This window comes from Pieris brassicae, chromosome 9 (assembly GCF_905147105.1).
Source record: "Pieris brassicae chromosome 9, ilPieBrab1.1, whole genome shotgun sequence".
In the NCBI taxonomy this organism is placed as follows: domain Eukaryota; kingdom Metazoa; phylum Arthropoda; class Insecta; order Lepidoptera; family Pieridae; genus Pieris; species Pieris brassicae.
In genome coordinates, this window is record NC_059673.1 from 16,731,865 (window position 1) to 16,752,639 (window position 20,775).

At 32.8% G+C, this 20,775-nt stretch overlaps 1 protein-coding gene across 1 annotated transcript in view; it reads left to right on the forward strand.

The window, feature by feature from the left end:
• The window catches only part of LOC123714735 (calcium uniporter protein, mitochondrial), a 106,903-nt gene that overhangs the window by 73,388 nt on the left and 12,740 nt on the right, over window positions 1–20,775 (forward strand). Inside the window, exons 3-4 of the mRNA XM_045669193.1 lie at window positions 18,029–18,150; window positions 19,912–20,067. Of these exons, the coding sequence (XP_045525149.1) occupies window positions 18,029–18,150; window positions 19,912–20,067 (278 nt within the window). The remainder of the gene's footprint in view (window positions 1–18,028; window positions 18,151–19,911; window positions 20,068–20,775) is intronic.

Genomic DNA, 20,775 nt, shown 5'->3' on the forward strand with positions numbered 1-20,775 from the left:
GGGTTTAGAACGGAAGAGAAGAACTGGCAATTAACTCTCCGACACTCTTTGTAATTGCCAAGTTTTTTGTTTTACAAAGTGTTTGTAAGTAGCTGCAACCATTACACCATGTTCCACCAGTACGCTTCAAAGAAAAAGTATAACAGTTTTTTTTTTACAACTACAAACTACTAAAACATCTGATTAAATAATCTTTGACGCCTAGTTATAATTCCTACACAAAAACGGACAACAATCAATAATTGTATAATTCAACCGAGAACTTAATTATTCTTCAATGAATGCTTGATTGATAACAGTATATTGTAATTAACATTTCTTTATACCATAGCGTACCGTGAAAACAAACTGACGGAGAAAGCCAGGAATTATATCGTTCAAAGTGATCTTATAAAAACTTAACAATTTCACAAATTGCTCTTCCACACTGCTGGTAATTAACGGTCTTAATTGTCGCTTTAATAAATCGCGGAATAAACTGTACGTCATTTTACTCATGCCGTAAACGTCTCCCCTTATACGTAAATCTGTCTTATCCAATATAGACTATTTTGTCTCTTTCAGTTAACTTGGATTTACACAGCTTAAAAAAAGACAACACAACGAAACAAAGCAACTTAAGTAGCAGTTCTAACGAGTTTTTGATTAAATCTCATGCAATTTGTTATTACATTAAACTTTTAAATATGAGAAATTACGCTTCATTGCCACTACATATATTTAAATTAAGTGAATTTAACTGTTCTTTAGTTTAAAAAGAATAAAATATATGTATGTGTGGGAATGTTACAGAAAATTGTCTGTAGTTAAGTTTTCAACAGCTTAGTTTGATCTTTTCAAAAGCCTTTTGTGAACGGCCCTTGTGTAGCAACTCTACGAGTGGCTACGGCCTACAAAACACTACGAGATTCGTAGCGCCCTTTTCCTTTTCATAATAACGCTATTACTTTGTGCTTATTTACTACCGTAATAAAATTTAATGAACTTCCCTTAGCTTTAGAATGTAAGTGAATTATAATAATAAGGGATTATTAATAATGTAATAAATACATTTTGTAACAGTAAATTTGCAATGTCTATGCAAAGTTAAACTGAGACCGTAAAAGCAGTACTCTATTTTAAAATCAACTTTGTTACAACAATATACTCACAAACCGTATCTCATACATTGTGAAATAGCTGCCTTAAAATAAAAGAAAGTTTCGAATTTTATGTTTCATCTTTCAACTTACAAGGTATTCATTGATACCGTGTTCTAAAATATTTTTTAAGATCAATTTCATTTTTTTCAAATAGCTGTATAATGTTGCAATCCTTTCCTATTAATTTCTCTTGTATACATCACATACCTTCTACGTTTGCTGTGTCCCTTTTTCCTCGCATTAGAGGGCGGGTCGCTCGCATAGGGACCACCGTCCCCTTCAGCACTATGTCCAGCACCCATCTTACCCCATAAGTCACACACAGTCACTGACACTACCGGATCTCAGCTAACTACGGCTTAAGCATCTGTGCGTTACTCGGCCGAACGGCTATGTGAAGCGTACCGTCGCGTGCGCACTCCCACTTGTGTTAATTGGTGCGAGCATAGCGATGACGTTCGATTTAATTGGGGGCAATTTCATTGATGCTAAAACTATTTGGAGATAAGGATTATTAGAATTTGTCTTTACAGTCGTTTATGGATGAGTAAGAATTGTTTATAACTATGAAGCTAAAATCCTTAAAGGCGTTTTATTTTATTTTAAACTAATCTTTTATTTTGTGAAACAACATTATGTTGGTTATTAATTTAAATCAAGATTATTCTGCCTACTACTTGACTTGATTTTATTATATTAGGGAAGTTCGCCAGTTCAAAGTTTTAGTTACTTGTTCTAGCCATTATAAATTATTCATGCTAGATAATTGCAACTGGAAAACATTGCAAATGAAGTGCTTAGCAATACTTGACTCGGTATTTGAATAAGATTACACAATTACTCTACGTTGGGTTTTGCCATTTCTACGTTAAGGATGTTATGTTCCGCTTTTTTACTCGTAATGAAAAGGATGATGTTTGGTAGAAAATTCGCTTTTTAGCGGCCTATTCAAATATTTACTATTATTTAAAAAAAACTACGCGACATTTCGGGGATTCTCAGTATAGTCTTCGAGCAGTAGTGATCTTTCGCTGACGACACGATTTCCGTGATATATTTTTTGATGTATTAAACGCGTATGTCGTATCGTACATAAGAAAAAATAGTAATGTATGTTTATATTATATTAGGAAATATATGTATATATATTTGTACAAAATAAGGTCCCGCACCACAAGAATCGGTGATATTTGGAAATTCATATAATTAAAAAAAACGCGTATGTCATATACTATAGAATTAAGTCGTTATATGTCGTGAGATAAATAATATTACTTTTTAAACATTAATTATAAGTTAAAATGTCTTTGATGCAAAATAAAAACGCTTCCTGCTCATCTACATAACATTTTTTTTTACAGTTAAACTGATTTCTTACCTAACTTTATCCATATTAGTTATAACATTTAATTTCTTATAAAATCTTGTTCTTGTTCGCCGAGGCCCTGTGTAATATAAGGTAAATCTCTTATCCATATGTAATCTTTACGCTGCGGCATGAGTTGTTTTTGTAATAACAAAGTTGTTTTCCCAACTTCGTTTTAAACTAAATTTGAAAGTTGGGGTAGTGTAAGCTTATTTAGAAAATCATTTAATTTAAATTACACTATGTTAAATTGTAAACTCCTTATACAATGGCTTGCCATTAAATGTCTTTACCTTGGTTTAAATTTCTAGTAATCTGTCTTATAATAATAATGTGTCCGTGTGCTAGTGTACACACGTGAGGAAGTGAAACTTCTTTATGACCTTATTTTTCGAATAATTATCTACTATATGCAACTTTACAGAAATTGGTTAAATAAAATAAAATTAGACAAAGTGTAACAAAAGGCTTTTATTATCATAGACGCAAATACAAATGATACAATTATTTCATTTTACATGATTACTACTAAGATTATTACAGAATTTCATTAATTGTAATATAATTATTAATATCATTGTTATCGTTATTATATATTTTCTGAGCTATGATATGCTATAATTCTTACCTAACTTGTAACTTGGTATTGTTATGCATTCACAAAAGCGAAAAGCTTCCTTTCTTCCATCCATCTTTTCCCTTCCTCATGCCGTCTCAATTGATTTATAACGTTATATTTTTAATTTTAGTAGCGGAAATAAAGGCAATATTAATAACAAGGTTAGGTTGACATCTTGAAAAATAAAACCACCGCGCTTGACTGACTCAGTCAATTCATAAAATTGCTTGATAAACAATCCCAGAGCTTAATGTTTTCTCTTAATAAATACGGGAGAAAAGAGGAGCTTTTAAGGTATTAAATGCCTGAAAGTTTTGCTAGAATAATTTTTGATACACATACAATATTTTGAAATTATATTAGCATAAATTAAAAAAAAAGTAAAAATAATTTTATGTTATTTTTAATAGTGAATAAAAATGATTTCAAATTTTCACTATCAAGACTTCGTAGTTAAGCAAACCCCGTTTAACCCGGGTTAAGGAGTGTTACAGTTAATACTTGGTAAGCATAAAAATATTGTTATGGTTGCGTTTTGTTTAAAATTGTATCAGTTAGTAACTTTTGTTGAAAATCTTCGCGATTTGTGCAAAGTACGAGGAGTATGCTTTGATAAAAGTAATATATCGATTTAACATCCTATGTCACTAGTCACGCCCGCAGTGCGCACTTTGCACAGATTACTTTAACACTACAAATCTCAATTAGTGAAAAGAATTGCGCATTTCGTCTCGCTCCGTAGATTTGCCCCGGATACCATATCGTCATTACTTTCGCTCTTACAGAAAATGGCAAATGCGTGAAAGAAACAGTTGCGGATTTTATTTTATAATGCTCGCGCTGATTGTGATAAATTAGCTTTTCTTATGTTTATCGAAACATCTTGGCTTTCTTGATGATGATGTGCAGTCGGCTTTTCAAAGTGGTATTAAAGAATTACGTTAAAATTGACTGGTATTTCTAGTTATTCCATTTTTCGTTATATTTTTCTATTTTCGTTATATAACGAAGCAAAATAACAATGTTCAGTCAATAAAATACATTTGATTTTATTGAATCGAAAACAGAAATCGAATGGCTGGATTGTTATTTTACTGATTTGTTGCAGGATTTTTCATTCTTGATAATTGGAGCTCATAAGCTCAACAAAGTTATTGCTCGAATGTTCTTATATTAAACATAACAATTTTTATAGAACACATCTACACTGACTCTGACAGACGATTGGCAAGTGTGTTGTGTGCCTTTTAAGCAATGATTATTTTTTTGAAAATCATAATTCAAATAATAGATATACTCGGCGAGCAGTTTTGTATCAGTTGTGGATGAATTACGAAAATCCTAATTGTATTTATTTAAAAGTTTTGTATAAGGGTTAGTGTAAACAAATGAAGCCTCCAGTGTTATTCATATTCATTACATTTTATTGAAAGAATTCCTCAAACTACAATGACCCGAGCACCACCATACCACCATAATTTTAATCATCTACATCCCTTGCGGGTGACAGAAATATATAGGTAAGTATTTTCCCAAACGTGTTGTGGCGTTTTAATAATATTTATATTGAGGTCATATGTCCCTGAAGAAACTGTGGAACAAAGCTCCTTATTGTAAAAAAAAATACAATTCCAAGATAAACATTTCGCCGGAAACGCACAACTTTGTCTATGTAAAATCAGGTCTCGTTCGTAGGATAATTTATCCTTTGTTGACCTTAGTGCATTAAAAAAAGATATTTTTAGATTTTAGTAGTAAGATGGAAATCTTCCTACCAATAAATATTTAAGGATTTTAATTGATAAAAAAGGTAAGTTCAGTAAAAATTATACACCAACATAGCAACAGCCTCCTGCCCGGTTGCCTCCTGTATCATTAAACGGAAAGTCCGCATTTTAAATAAACAAAAGTGAAATTGCTAATTCAAGTTAAATTCAATGTAGAGATAAACTATGGCGGAAAGAATCTTTGTGATTGAAGGAAATTCTTTGTCTAAAGAAAATAAGTTGTTCTTCTGAAGTTGAAGAAGGAAGTGTATTTAATGAATTATTTATTTCAAACGAATGTGATTTTAATAAACTTTGGGTCAAAATTTATTGTTTATGCAGATACTACGATCTATTTTAATGTTAAGTTGTGTATATGTATAAATAAATAAAAAGATCTGTAATACATATGAAATGAAATATAACTTTATGAACCTTTCATTTGAATTTATTTGTTTTATTACAGTATTAAAGCAATTCGACTTAGGGCCCTTTAAGAAAAGAGCACTCGCGAGCTCTCTGGTATTGAGTGTCCACGGGCGGCGGTATCGCTTAACATCAGATGAGCCTTCTGCCTGTTTGCCCCCAGTTTTTATAAAAAAAAAGATCAACCACTTACCCGTTAGTATATAGCGCATATAGCATATAACCTAGAAGCACAGGCTGTGATTCCACGGCGTATTTTTATTGTTTTGGGGTGGTTAAGGGCAGAAGGCTTACTTGCACGTATTAAAAAAATATTGAAAAGCTAAATTGTCGTAGGCATGCCTTCGTAGCTAGGTAGGTTTATTTATTCATAGTTTTGGATCTGGAACCTTTACTATCATTCTGGTAGATAAATAATACTTAAAAATAACTCCTACATACTTGAAAAATTATAAAAATATGTCCAGAAATGTACCTTTGTCTTAATAATTAATCATTACTTCGTCTATAAAATTTATCGACCCTACTTTAGTTCAAACTCTGACTTATCATAAATTCGCTGAGACCTAAGGCTCATTTATCATCCTAATTCAACCGTACGTAACGTCGTTATGTTATTTGATAGGCTTTTTTCTCGCACGAGATTATAATTTTTTTCCAAACTTAAAAAAATAATCAAGTTACATATTTACCTGCTATTTACTTAAAAAAAAGATAGAAAAACACACATTTAAGGAAATAATATTTTCATTTTAACTCGAATTATTTTACGATAACTATAATTACTTTTCTCTTGTAAAAGTATACTTTATGCCATTTAATATGTCTATTTTGAGTGGTCAAAGATGGAGAAGTAACGATTGAATATAAAAAAATACCCATTCACTTTTCTTTGTAGTTTGTTGAGAAATTTTCCAGCAAATATAATTACATATTTCTTCGAAGAAATTTCCTCGTAATCCCCGTAAAATAAGGTTCTCGGAAAATGTCTATCATTTTCTTTTCACTCCTGATCGCTTTCCAATTTATATTTATTCCCTCTTACCTTGACAGATGTTTTTGAAATAGGAAAAACTTTAGTCGACTTCATAGGAGACCGAAGACCTGGCAGATACAGTCTTAATTGTCTCTAGTAACGTAATTCAAGTAATGCTTTAACATATTCAAAGCAAGTTGACTAAGCCGTTGTAAGTCGTGAGAGGTTTAGGCCGACATGAGTTTAGTGCCGAGTGTTATTAAGACGAGATTCTCGACCCTCTATCACTTACTAAAACGGTACTGTGGCGGTAATAACGTGACGGCCCTGAGCAGCCCCTTGCCCTTACCTGGGTCATTGTAATTGACTGTATGAGCCTATATGGTACTATTTTGTTGCGGTTATGTGTGTTCATATTATAATATTTTTTTAATTATATGATTGCAAAATACTGCTAAAGCTAATAGGACAATATTGTTATTAACACAATAATAACCGTTTGCACTTATCACTGTCAGCTTAAATAAATAAATAATATTTTTTGTTATAAAAGACTTCAAAGGTAAAAAACATTTGTTCGTTACTACCTGTTCTGTGAAGGTGCTAAATAAAATGTAACGACACGGGTTTCTGAAGTAGTTCTCACTGCATTAGGATCTTGGGATACAGGGCTCGTGTAATGGCATTGCCTTTAGGAGCTTTAGAATAGTTATTGTAACATCAAGGAAGGATAAGTGACTATATATATGATGAATGAAAACGTTTAGAGTTTGTTATTTTATCAATGTTCTTCAAAACAATAATTTTAATTAAAATCCGAAAATATTCTAACAAAAAAACTTCGTGTAAAAATAAGGTGACAAGCCATAATTCGCGTCTTGTTCCACAGATTAACAAAAGCTCAATATTAGAATGAAATAAAACGTTTTGACATGCGACAGATAATTATTTCTTTGCATATTCAATTCATTGCCCTACGTATCCAGTCGTCTGAAAGATAATTCGTTAATATTGTGAACATAAAACAGATTATCATATTTTTAGTTAAATATGAAGTTGACATTTAGTTGGTACCTTTTTATCTTTAACTTTGATGCTTTAAGTACATTTAGAAGGCAAAACATCCCAGTTAATTGAAACAATACACGTTTTGGTTTGTTGCTTCTAAATTTCCATTAAGTCGATTTAGTACTGGGAGTAATTAAACGATTTTTGTATTTAGATGGCCACGTATATGCGTTGAATTAGCGCTTAGCTAATTATAAAACCTTTACAATTATTGAAGTTAAACTTCTTTATCGGCGTTGAAAAAAAAATACCGTCACATTTTTCGGTTACGCGTCACATTTTCCCGTTACGCGTTTTCTTATCCCTACCGCGGTTGATTCGAAGAGAATAGCAGCTATTAATAACAAAAATGCATAATAACGATAACTATGATAGTAATAATTCTATTAAAATTAATGAAATTCTGTAATAATCTTAGTAGTTATAATAAGGTAAAATGAAATAATTGTATTATTTATATTCATGTCTATCATAATAAAAGCCTTTTGTTAAACTTTATCTAATTTAACTTTATTTAACAAATTTCTTTAAAGTTCCATAGAGTAAATCATTTTTCGAAAAATAAGGTCAAAAAGAAGTTTCACTTCTTACGTGTGTACACTAGTACATGCCCACATTTTTTATTAATATTTATAGTAATTATTCGTTGATATTGATACTAAAAGCAGCGTTGGCCTAGTGGCTTCACCGTGCGCCTCTCAGCTGTGAGGTCGTAGGTTTGATCAACGGCTTTGCATTAATTGACTTTCTTTCTATGTGCGCATTCAATATTCGCATGAACGAAAACATCGTGAGGTAACCAGGCTTGCCTGAAACCCAAATCGTGTATCAGGCACATTTAAAGGGTGACCACCTACTAGAAATGATCATAAAATCTACTAACAATTTATTTATTTTATTCGCTGATTTTATTTACAGAATTAGAAATTGTTAAAAATAATTATGTAAATAATAAGCATTATTGAATAAAATTTTTGTTTAGAAACAAATTCTTTGTAAAATTAGGTATGTCATGTGTCAACCGTCAACACCTAGCGCAAAGACAATACTTTGCGGCATGTTATATTTTTTTATTAAAGTACATATTTTTATGATTTTGATTGTCAATGTCACAATTGGTAGTTGATAAAATAAAAATAATGAATTGGGCGTAACGAAGTGAGCGAAGCTATAAACAGATAACCTTCAGTCAGGAGGTGGCATCCGAAGCTAAAAGAAATATGAAAATGATTTATAATTACGTCTGCCACTCTTTGTGATTTTACGCGACAAACGTTTTTGTCTCATTAAAATGTGATGTAATTTGTGCCACAGCGCAGTGACACGAATATGAAAAGTTTTATAATCGTGTTACACAGCGCTTTTTGTTTAAACTCGCTTTAATAAAGTTTCATTCCCGACTTGTTAATTTAAAAATGTGACATAGCTTTTGCGTTTCATAGAACACCTATATATTATCAACATGCGAAATTAAATCATAGACAAGCAAACGGGCAGGAGCCACACCTGATATGCCGCCAATGCGTGCCACGTGCGTTGCCCTTTTATACTATACTATCTTCTGTGGACTTCATTTTATAATTAAATTAAACATTAATCATACTGGCCTCTGTATACACTTTTGAACGTTGATATTAAAACAAAAATTGGAAAGCATAAAACATTTATCACTTCCCAAATCAAGGATGTAGAGCGGGCGTGAGGAACTAGCAAGACAGGCGTGGCGGCCTGTCTTAAAATTTTCTTCTAAATAAACTAAATTCCTTAAAATCGCCAAGTTTAAAAGTATATAGTATGGAGTTGCAATCATTAATATCATGCTTTTTATGGAGCACCTTGCTTTGCTGTCAAGTGAAGTGAACATTTGTCAATATAGAAAAAAAAAGGAATTGTAAGTCATAAAATAACAATCGCTTATCAGCCGACCAAAGAACGCGTAAAGACTACGTATAGCAACGATTGAGAACGAAGCATCAGTGCAGAGGTAAAGAGAGACACAGCTGGAGTGACGTGGAGTGAAGTTAAGAGCTGCCCGAGACCGATCAGGCTGGTATACCTCGCCTAATGTCCTCTATCCCACGTGGGGGACATAGAATCTTATGTCATAGTAACGATGGAGATTATATCGATAAACTTTATTTTTTATTTATTTACACTTTGTTACACTACAAAAAAAATTGAACATAATTAAATCAAAGGGAGGGCAACTGGCGGCCTTATCGCTTGTAAGTTGCCTGTGAGTAACGAAAAAATAAAAATGTATTTAATTACATAAGATAGACAAGTAGATTTATTAAATATCTTATCTATTGATGAACGAATAATCGTTACATATAGTATTGTCTTTTGTTAAAATAGCTTTTACACATTACGAACAACACTTTATGAACTGATTAAATAACTATAAGTTTTAAAAATAATACATAGCTTTAATCCGTTCATGAAGTGTTTTTCTTAATCGTTACATAGTTAAAAACACTTTTTTAAGGTTTATACTATGTAAATTTTAGAGATTTTTAAATAAATAGTATTTGAATAATAGCGTGATAGTGTGCGTTAATTTACTTGATGTCATCGTTAACCATTTTATTTGCGTGCTTTTAAAATATTCGTTTTGCTGATATATAACATGGTCGTTGTTATATGTGAAATTCACTAATGAATTGTGAAAAGTATGCATTTATTTACATTTCTACAAGACAATTTGTCGATTAAGAATTGTTTATTGGTTAAACAGAAACGCGTACTCGATTATTGGTATTTTTTGTCTGGCGTGCGCGATCATAGCATAAGGAGCATTGGCCCGGGGTTTTTTTTAAGAAGAAGACCTTTTATTTTGTATTATAATCAGTTTTTTATAGATTCGACTAATTGATTTATGTTAACATTAATTCAAGCAAAATTTTCTAGTTTAAAATCTGTGTTCCGCTGTTTTACGTTGTGTTAACTAACCATCCAATACAAGACTATGGCGTTCAATTTAAACCAGTTCTTAAAATTATAATAATATTAAAATTACTGTTTAATCAAAGCCGCTTTATAATTGTAAAGATTAGTGATTGTCCCGATTTAGCCATATACTTATACCGGATAACATTTACGAATCTATATAAATAATAGCAAATATATGAACTAACAGACCGTTTTATTCATCAAGTACGGTTTATATATGGAGGAGTTATGTATGTTTTTAAGTCGGCTATGAAGGAGTAGGAGTAGTTAAACATTCACATGAACCGTGAAGGAAAACATCGTGAGGAAACCGGCTTGCCTTAGACCCAAAAAGTCGACAGCGTGTGTCATGCACAGGAGGCTGATCACTTGCCTAATAGATTGACAAATTACCATAAAACAGATACAGAAGACTGAGGACCAGACTTAACAAAGTTGTAGCGCCACAGATTTTTTTTAATGTGTATGATGGTGTAGGTACTATCAATACTTGAACGCATCGTCGCAGGCGCAAGAACTTTCTTCTTACATCACAATTCTTTTACGGGAAAGTGCTAAACATCACTTTCACTCAACTAACAAGATAATTGATGTTATTAGCATAAATTTATTATTTAGATGCAAGATATGTATTGATATCGGTCGAAGAATTCGTAAAATTACTTGAAAGTGAAATATGCGTAGGAGATAACGTAGTGATTATTGTGATTAAGTTGGAATGGCCGTAATGTCACGCAATTGTATATTTATCATTTATTATTTCGTAATTCTACATCTCACAACTATATTATAACAAACAATTACACTAAAAATATATCCGGCGATGTAATACATAATATTTACCTTCAAAAAGGTTCGACAATTAACAAAAGGGAACAATAAAATATTCAGTACATTTAACTAAGTAATACCTACTTTGGCTGTGTTGTTTTATGGTGTAAAAGTGAGGGTAAGTACGTGAAGGTGTGTATGTGGGGTATGCTCCTGATGCACGTGATTTTGAGCTATGGATATTCTTAATAGTGATACAGCATATTCCGCGATAGCTTGAACAAGTTAAGGCTTAAACATTGATCGTTGTATGTCCAAGCTGCGCGATACAAAACTGTAGTTTTTTTTATTAATATTTAATATAAATTTACTGAATCAGTGACTAAATACCTAGAAGATAATACCTGACTAAAAATATTATAATACTAGGTGATATTAATATAAACATTTTAGATGAATCTACTGACTTGGACGGTACTGACTATCTAACACACCTCTCGGGATTAGGGCTGATTCCTGGACACCGCTTACCAACCAGAGACAAAAACTGTCTAGATCATGCTATGCTTAACCTTGACCCTAAATGTTTTTCAGCAAAAGTAGCCGTTTTAAAAACTACCATAACTGTGCTTGTACTTAGCTGTGTTCTTATACATATTCAAACACACGACTTCGACCGAAGTTAGTAAATATAATACCATAACCGACTATGAAAGTGCACTATCCACCCTGACGCGAACCGACCTCTCTCATCTATTAAAAATCGATAATCCCAATGATTTAACGCAAAAACTGACTGATATCATTACACAGATTCTTGAGGCAAACACTAAAATAAAAACTATCCCAAAAACCAAGCGTTGTTTAAAGCCCTGGATTACACCCGGTGTTCTGAAATGCATAAGACACAGGAATAAACTCCAATTCCAACTCAAAGCAGACTCTAGTAACGACATACTCCAGATAACATACAGACGTTATCGTAACTACTGCAACAATTTAATCAAAAATCTGAAGCGCAAGTATTATCGTGACCTATTATCTAAACCAAGCAATAATACTAAAACCCTCTGGAATGCAATTAAAGAAATAAGTAATCTACACAAATCAAAAAACAATAATTTAGAACATATGCAAATAAAGTCTACCATTGAAGCATCACTTGCTCATATAAATAACTATTTTGCAAATATAGGTCAACTATTAGCAAAAGAACTACCATCCACCCCAAGACACTTCGACTTCCAGTCTAACAATAAGACGCAATTAACATCAATAGGAATTGTTGACACTGAACCCAATGAAATCTCTGCTATAATAAAAAACCTTAAATCAGAAAGTGCAACTGGAATAGATAATATTTCCAACCGCTTCTAAAAACTAGCATCACCATTACTTTCTCCTATTATCTCTCAACTATGCAATGTATGTTATAAAACCGGTGTCTTCCCTACCATTCTTAAGAGTTCAATTATCCATCCAGTCTTCAAAAGTGGTGATAAAAAAGACATCAGTAACTACCGCCCAATCTCTATCTTAACAGCTATATCCAAAATCCTAGAAAAAACTATTAACTCAAGAATAATATCCTACCTTAATAAATACAATCTCCTCTCACAAACACAATTTGGTTTTCGGTCAAGTGTAGTACTGAAGATGCTATCCAAGCCTTTATAAATTACCTGGTTGAACGCCTTGACCGGAAACAAAAGTGTCTTACACTATTTATCGACCTCAAAAAGGCATTTGATACTGTTTATGTTTCAACTCTAATTAAGCGCCTGGATAATATTGGCATTAGAGAAGTATTTCTCAACCTCTTGACCTGACAGATAGGACTCAAAGAGTCAAACTAGGTAACTTAATTAGTAACGTGAATGAAAACCCGATTTCTTTCGGTGTCCCTCAGGGTTCGGTTTTAGGGCCAACGCTGTTCTTGATATATGTCAATGAAATGTGCAATACCAAAATCAATAAAGGTATCATCACTTGTTATGCTGATGACATGGCACTAACTTTTTATGGGGATACATGGGAGGAAACTTATAAAAACGCTGAAGCGGATCTTCACAAACTTAACGCGCACTTAACCAGCAGTCAGCTAACTATTAATCCATCTAAAACTAACTTCATAACTTTTGCTATACGTGATAAGAGCCAACCCCCCTCCAATCTTAACATAAAATTACACAAACTAAATTGCAATTGTAGTGAAGACTGCGGCTGTGACACGCTGCTTAGGGTGAAACAGATTAAATACTTAGGTGTGATTATTGACCAAAATCTAAACTGGCACGCCCATGTTGATGCAGTAATAAAAAGGATACGTAGGTTAAGCTGGATTTTTTGCAATCTACCTCATGTAGCGGAACGAAACATCATATATACCGTGTATAAAACATTAGTTCAATCTGTTATCACCTACTGTATCACAGTGTGGGGTGGTTGTGCGAAAACCAAAGTTCTAGCACTTGAAAGAGCTCAGAGAGCAATTATAAAAATAATGTTACTAAAAAATAAAAGTTTTCCAACTGAAGAGTTGTACAAGTCTTGCAAACTACTGACCATCTTTGCGCGTAAGCAGCTTAGCTTATCTCTATAATAGTTTAAATAAAACCCTTAGCTTTCATAATCTGCCATAAATGTAAAATTACTTTAAACCATTGGCTCGGTACACTTAACTACAACAAAACAGAAGCATTGTTAAATCATCTAATATAATTTTTTCCTTAATCCATCTTTTCATGCAACACGCGCACACATTTGTTTCGTCTTTCAGAAACACATTACATAGTCATCATAATATATTCATATATTTGTTTATTTTTCTTTTTTTTAAACCAATTGTGTTGGTTGATTAAACTTTGTAAATTTAAAGAAGAGCGAAGCTTCCCTGTCACAGGTCTCTGACTTACTAGGGAGGCCTCTATCTGAATTGTATTGTACATATATCTGAACAAATAAAGAATTCTGAAAGAATAATGATAGATCTTTGATACCTAGAAACCTTTAATGATAACAAAATCATGTGGTTATTGTCGACCTTACTCAGTATTTCACATTCGTACGGTGAAGAAAAACTTAGTGCTAAACATGACTTAAAGACGTCCAAAAAGTTAGATGTACAGATCTTACCGTATAACCCTAACAATTAAAGATGAATGGTGCTCTAATTGCCTATTTAAAAGCAATTAAAGAGATGAGAAAATATAACCGAGCCAATAAGGGTTTGAGAAGTAAAATTGCAGAAAACCCGAATCTGATTCCGTCATTCTCGTTCAAATAAGGCTTATCTAGAAGCAGGCTGGAGTTTCTCCCCTTCGTTGTCGTCATCCCCAGTTGTCGCACTGCATGATTTGATTAATTTAATAAAATCCGCAAAGGAGTGGAACTCCTTGGAAGAGGGTTCCATCCTCCCTAGACAGTTAAAGATAATATGGGTTTATTTAAGCGGCTGTTAAACTGACATTTCCTGGATAGGCGTGTCCTCTAGTAGTCTAGTAGGCCAGATAACCGTGAGTCATTTTTGCAAAAACCCGTCACATTTAGTCGATATCAACTCCGGTGCAATAAATACAGATTTTCTCTGCAGTTGTGATACTCTTGACATTCAACACCTTTTGTCCTCAGTCACCGTGACCACGCACGCTGAAAAGCACGTGAAACGTCGGGATTTTTTTTTAAATTATGTAAATAATTGTAAGTTTTTAATAATAATACATAGCTTCAATCCGTTCAAAAAGTGTTTTTCTTAATATGTAAAAGCTATGTTAACAAAAGACAATACTAGGCCAGATCTCATTTACCATCAGGCGGGATTGTAGCCAAACGTCTGTCCAGTTCTGTATTAAAAAAAGAGCCCAAAGGAAATTGGTTATATGGTGCTTCATTGTTGACGAGAAGGTATCTGACCTACCGTCGCTATAGAGTCATTATTATCTTAGCGCATATAAGACTTTTAAACGTAATAAGAACAAAAAACGTATTCGAAGAATTTCTCGTGCGTTTCATCTCTAAGCAGAAGCTTATATTTGCAAAGCAACCACCAGTGGAGCCTTTTTAACGAACGCTCTGGTTCTTTGTAGTGAGATTTGAAGCGAGACGTCTAAGAACGTTGTTTGAAGTAAGCTCTAAAAAATCCCTTTTGTGCTTCGTGAGAATGAAATAATTTGAGGGACAAATGGGTTTTCAAGATAATCTTAGAGTTGGTTTTTAGTTTGCGCTACAACAGTGTTTCCGAGCCTTTTCTTGCCATGCCTTTCTAAAATTCGATGCCTATGATATGTCATAAGTTTTAATATGAAAAAGTTAATTCACTTAAGAAACCTAACTTCATAGGTTTTAGGTAGGAATCACGAGGAAATTGTTAACGAAACACAGTAAATAAATTTGCAAATGATAAGGAAAACCAGAAATTCAAATTCTAAATAATTTTAATAAAGATCTTTCTATATTAATTAATTTAATTCAGTGAGATCCATGTGTTTCATGCTTGCCTCACAGAGATTTTATATTAGGTTCCAATTTGGTTAGTTTCAGTCTCCAGACGTAGAGAACGTTGTGTTTTATCCACCTGATTTTCATTGCCCCCCTTTACAATCAAATGAGGCGATACTTCCTTTTAGGTCTGAGCCTCAGATTTCAATATATGTTAGTGATCATATTTTTTCTAATAGCCCAATAAATCAGCCGTCTGTGCCTATAACACGGTCGACTTTTTGGGTTAACGTTTTCTTACAAAGTAAGTTAGGCGTACGAGCGAGTGTTATGCAAACATCCAAAGTCGATTGGTGCACAGCCGGGACTCGAACCACGAAGATGAGAGTCAGACGCCGAAACCACTAAGTTAACACTGTTCATTATTCCATTGTATGTTTTGTGTGTGTGTGTTTAAAAGTGGTTGTAACTTGACATTAATTGTTTTCCATTTGTAATGAAAATATTAATATAGTTTTTGTAAGTGCCTTCTATAAGTTGCAAACTAGTCTTTTTTTTTACTAAGCACTTTTTTAAAACCGGCAACTCTGGCATTATGGGTGGCGCTATCACTTTACATCAGGTTGGCCTCCTGCCTATGTTATTTTAAAAAATTGCCCCTGTTTTATATAATAAAATCTTTTTCGTCTCTGTCGAATTATGTTTAAGCTATGATGAGTTTACTTAAAACAGTGCAAAAAATGATAAATTTATCATTGTCTAGTTAACTACAAAGTGATAAATATACTTTCGAAATTAATAATTAATATTTCGGTTCATTTACATACGAACATAGCACAATTATTCAGTGAGTTTTAGAATTTTGTGAACAAATTGAAAAGAGTTTTACTTATTATTATTATTGTTTTTATTTAAACAAGTTTCACAATATTTCTAAGAGAGTATTATTTTAATTCAAAGCCTTTCATTTCTTTTATTCATCTAAGTCTAACCGTGAACTAGTCCACTTTCCAGGTGTTAATTAAAACAAACTAAACGGACTCTAATATAATAAATCTAAAATAAAAAAGTGAAGAAATTATTTATTATATATGTATCAAAAACTACTGAAGCGCTTTAGCTGAAACTAAGGCTTAGTGTTCAGTAATAAACCGGATTATAATAAAAAGAAATTACTTTCTTATACATTAACGAAATTTACCAAACGCGATTGGAAACCTAAATAGATTACTCATTTATTATCCAATTCCAATTGTTCATGCAGATCAAAGACCGACCTTCATTTTTGAAATCACAGTCAATATTTTTTATAACGACATCGAAGGGATTAATCATATCTGGTCGTAAAAACCGATAGTCGTAACAGACATTGTTATTAAGTACTTTACATACTGTTACGGAAACATTGATTTTGATCAATATAACCGAAATATTGTTCTAAACGATGTCCTCGTAAACAATTTTGACTGTATCAATAATAATTGTTATAAAAACGAGTGTTACGAGTATAAGCCCTTTATAGGTAACATGAGTGATGCTTTGCTCAGCAATGAACACTCGACTAGTTATGTAGGTGAGAGCAATCAGTCCACGACGACCACCTCGCTAATAGAATCATTTCTTTGCCATAATGTTAATTGGCTAGCTTGTACCTGCACATCGTATTGAAGAGTATTGACTGTAATAAATAAAAAGACAAGAAAAATTAAAAAGAAAATAGAATGACATTTAATTCCATTTTACCTGCGTTTATTTATTTGTTTTAAAATTCAATAAATATACTAGAACCTGTTCAATTTGAATCGGTACATCCTAAGTTGAGCGCTTTTAAAGAAATAAATAAATTCTTCAATTTATACGAGCTTGCGATCAATAGGACGACCCTTTAGTAAGTACCTACTATACATTGTATTTTAAGTATTCGTGAGTGGTACGAGACATTTGAATGTTATCGTACCCTGCAACACGAACATCGGGATAATTTTATTGACTAAATACAGTTTTTTTTTATTTATTATTATATATACTTATGCTGGTGGTAAATTTTGATAAAGAAAAACATTCTAGGAAGCCTACGCTTACTTACCAGCGCAGCGTGTCGAAAACAAAAAAAACTTAAATTAAAAAAACTTTTTCATAACCTACATTCAGTATTCGTACAGCCTGCCCTCCGTGATCTGGGGAGCTCAAAAGAACCAATTTGACTTTGGGTCCATCAAAAAAAGAGCGTTCTAATTCTTAAAAAGCCCAGTGGCTTTGAGAGTGTCCATGTGCCCATTTCCCAACCTTTTGTTCTATTAAAAAAAACCTTAAAAATGAAGCTAGATCGATCAGGCTAGTTTTCTACGCTGGATGCACTCTACCTCACCTGGAGGACATAGGGCCTTAAGTCATACCTTAAAAAGTCCGGACGGAAGGGTCAAGCGTCGTAAATGTTTCCTAAAGATAAAAGATAACATATATAGTTTTGTTTTAATTAATTGATTATTAAACATTATTTTACAGAGGTGTCGGTGACGTATCGTCGTGGTCTGCCAGTCATAACTGTGCCTCTGCCGTCGCGTCGTGAGAAATGCCGCTTCACGTTGCGGCCCGTGTCACAAACTGTTGGAGATTTATTGGAACAGGTGAGTTAAGCAAACCCTGTATAAACTATACTTCTGTCAAATAGAACGCTAAGAAGAGTACTTTTGATTATATTTTTAGAAGAATGATCAGCTTGTCTGACACACAACGATTTGGGTCTTGAATATGCCGGTTAGTCGATGTTTTTCACTTGGGTAAGAAAACTTTGATGGTTTGAGAAACACTTTTGAAATTTCCAACAGTGGTTGTGGTGATTATTACACTTTTTAAACGGATTGAAGTTATGTATTATTATTAAAAACTTTACATTTTTTCCGACGTTTCGCGTGCTTTTCGGCGTGCCCACCAATTTTTTTTAAAAATAATTATAAGTTTTTAATAATATTACATAGCTTCAATCCGTTTAAAAATTATTTTCTTAATATGTAAAAGCTATGTTAACAAAAGACAATACTATTTACAGTAAAGTCAAAAGTTAATATATTAGATAAAAAACTAAACCGATGTTCTATCACTAGATTTGAAACAAAAATGGTAGTGTGCTGATCTTGTAACACGATACCTACACAACAGATAGACATTAAATGCAATACAATGAAATGGACCTCCCGGGATAAGAAGTGTGGGCACTCTAACAAGAAGGCTCGGTAGAAATAACAGGAAAATAATGGCAGACTATTGGCAAAGACAGAGATGTCTGGAAAGGGTTGGCCTTCACCCAAGAGGGTTCTATATCCACGAACGATTAACATATTACTACTAACATTTAGATATAAGTGTTTCTAACAACATTTGAAATGGAACATGGAAAAAAAGACTATGTTATTATTATTAATAAACTCAGTTCTCAATAAAAGTAATCAGTCGTATTTGGTATTCTACAAGCAAGTTCGTAAACTTGGGGCCAACGGAATTGCTTTTAAAGAGGTTCTAGTTATATGTACTTAACAGAAAATCCACAATATATCAATAAGACAGTGATTTCCTTAAAAATTTAGTAATAATTTCATTATACAACGATACTTTAACAAATTCTCTGTATTGTTTGGATCAAAATTATATTGAGTTGGGGGAATTTTTGACGAAGTTTTGATAAATAATATTAATCGAATTGTACTCGTCGCAATACCGAATTTCATTAGATATATCTTATCTTGGCTTTCACAGGTTTTAATTGTTAAATTTTTTTTTAATAGATGAAATATTTGAAAGTCTTTCTCCTGTGTTGCTAAAGGGTAGCTTAGAAGTATTTACATCTACCCTCATAGCACGTCTATTTGCGTGTAACCAGACTAAAGCTGCCTCAATGTAACATTTCATCTTAAACCGCGAACCGCGAAACCCCTTATGACGTAACCAGAATTAATCTTGAATTTCCACATTCGTGTTAGATAATGTTTGAAATATATACTTCTAATAAATATGAATAATAATAAGTTTTATATTATTATTTAATATTGGAACAAGCATTTTATTTAAATAAAACCGTTTTTTTTACTTTAACGAAAATTGTTTTATTATTAAAATATAGTTAAGATTAGATTATTATCCATCTGTTAAAACATTTTTTTTATTTAACACTTGATTATATTTGAATTGTTATTTATACGCACACATGTTTTTTTTTTTAAATTTAATTAATGTGAAAATCAAAAGTTATATAATTGGATACGAGATGTCTCTTATAAACGAAATTTATTTCACTTTAAAATTGTAATTTAAATAATTTACTTTTAGGTTTAAAGAAATGCCGTTAAGACAATGTCTATAAACGAAGACAGTTTAATTAATTTATTTTACAGTTAAAGGCAGAAGATCGCGGTGTCGAGCGCGCTGTAGCGATAGCGGCTGACGAACGTGTGCGCATCGCATCAAGCGACACGGTGGAGGCTCTATTGGAGAACGACTTCAGAATAGTCATCAATGATACCGAGTATTATGTCAAGAGTCCACCTCAGGTAAGATTATTAGTTATAAACGGTTTTTTATTATTATTTCCGAATATATTTTTTATATCAATATTGCAACAAAACTCCCCGACTCTTGTGATGCAGGACCTGTTTACATGTTGCGAACCTTCTTATCTGGTTTCCTCTTGTTACGGTGTTCGCGAGAAGAACTGTCGTAGCCACTTATCTAATAGTATTTCCAATATTGGTAAGTCGGGCCCAACGATCCTCGATTCCCGTCCTTACATTAATAAAACATATTCACTCACTCCGCCTTGGCCCCCGAAACGAGAAACTTCAAGCGCTGCCTGTCTCCCGTCTCCCGGCAATTGCTGGCCCTCAATTTAAGTTGCAGCAGGCCCTCTTGTGTTCTCAATGCTAATATGCTAAAGGGTTAATCTCAGCGACTACAGGTTCAAATTCCTATTTGTGTCGCATAGCTTATTATCGAAGTCTTAACGATCGTAATCGACAAAAATAAAAGGGGCCGAGATAAGTTAATATAAAACATTTGTATTTGTTTTCTTTCAACTTCCTTGGCTAATATTTTATTAAGTTACTAGCGTGCAAGCGTGACCCGTAAACGTTGACGTGAAAGTATTTTCCATTTTGGTTGGCACAAACACGGTTCTTTTGGTAAAATAATTTTCAGAGATAAACAAACTTGCGTCTATACAATATTAGTATAGATTGTTTAAATATTCTTTCCTTTATAGT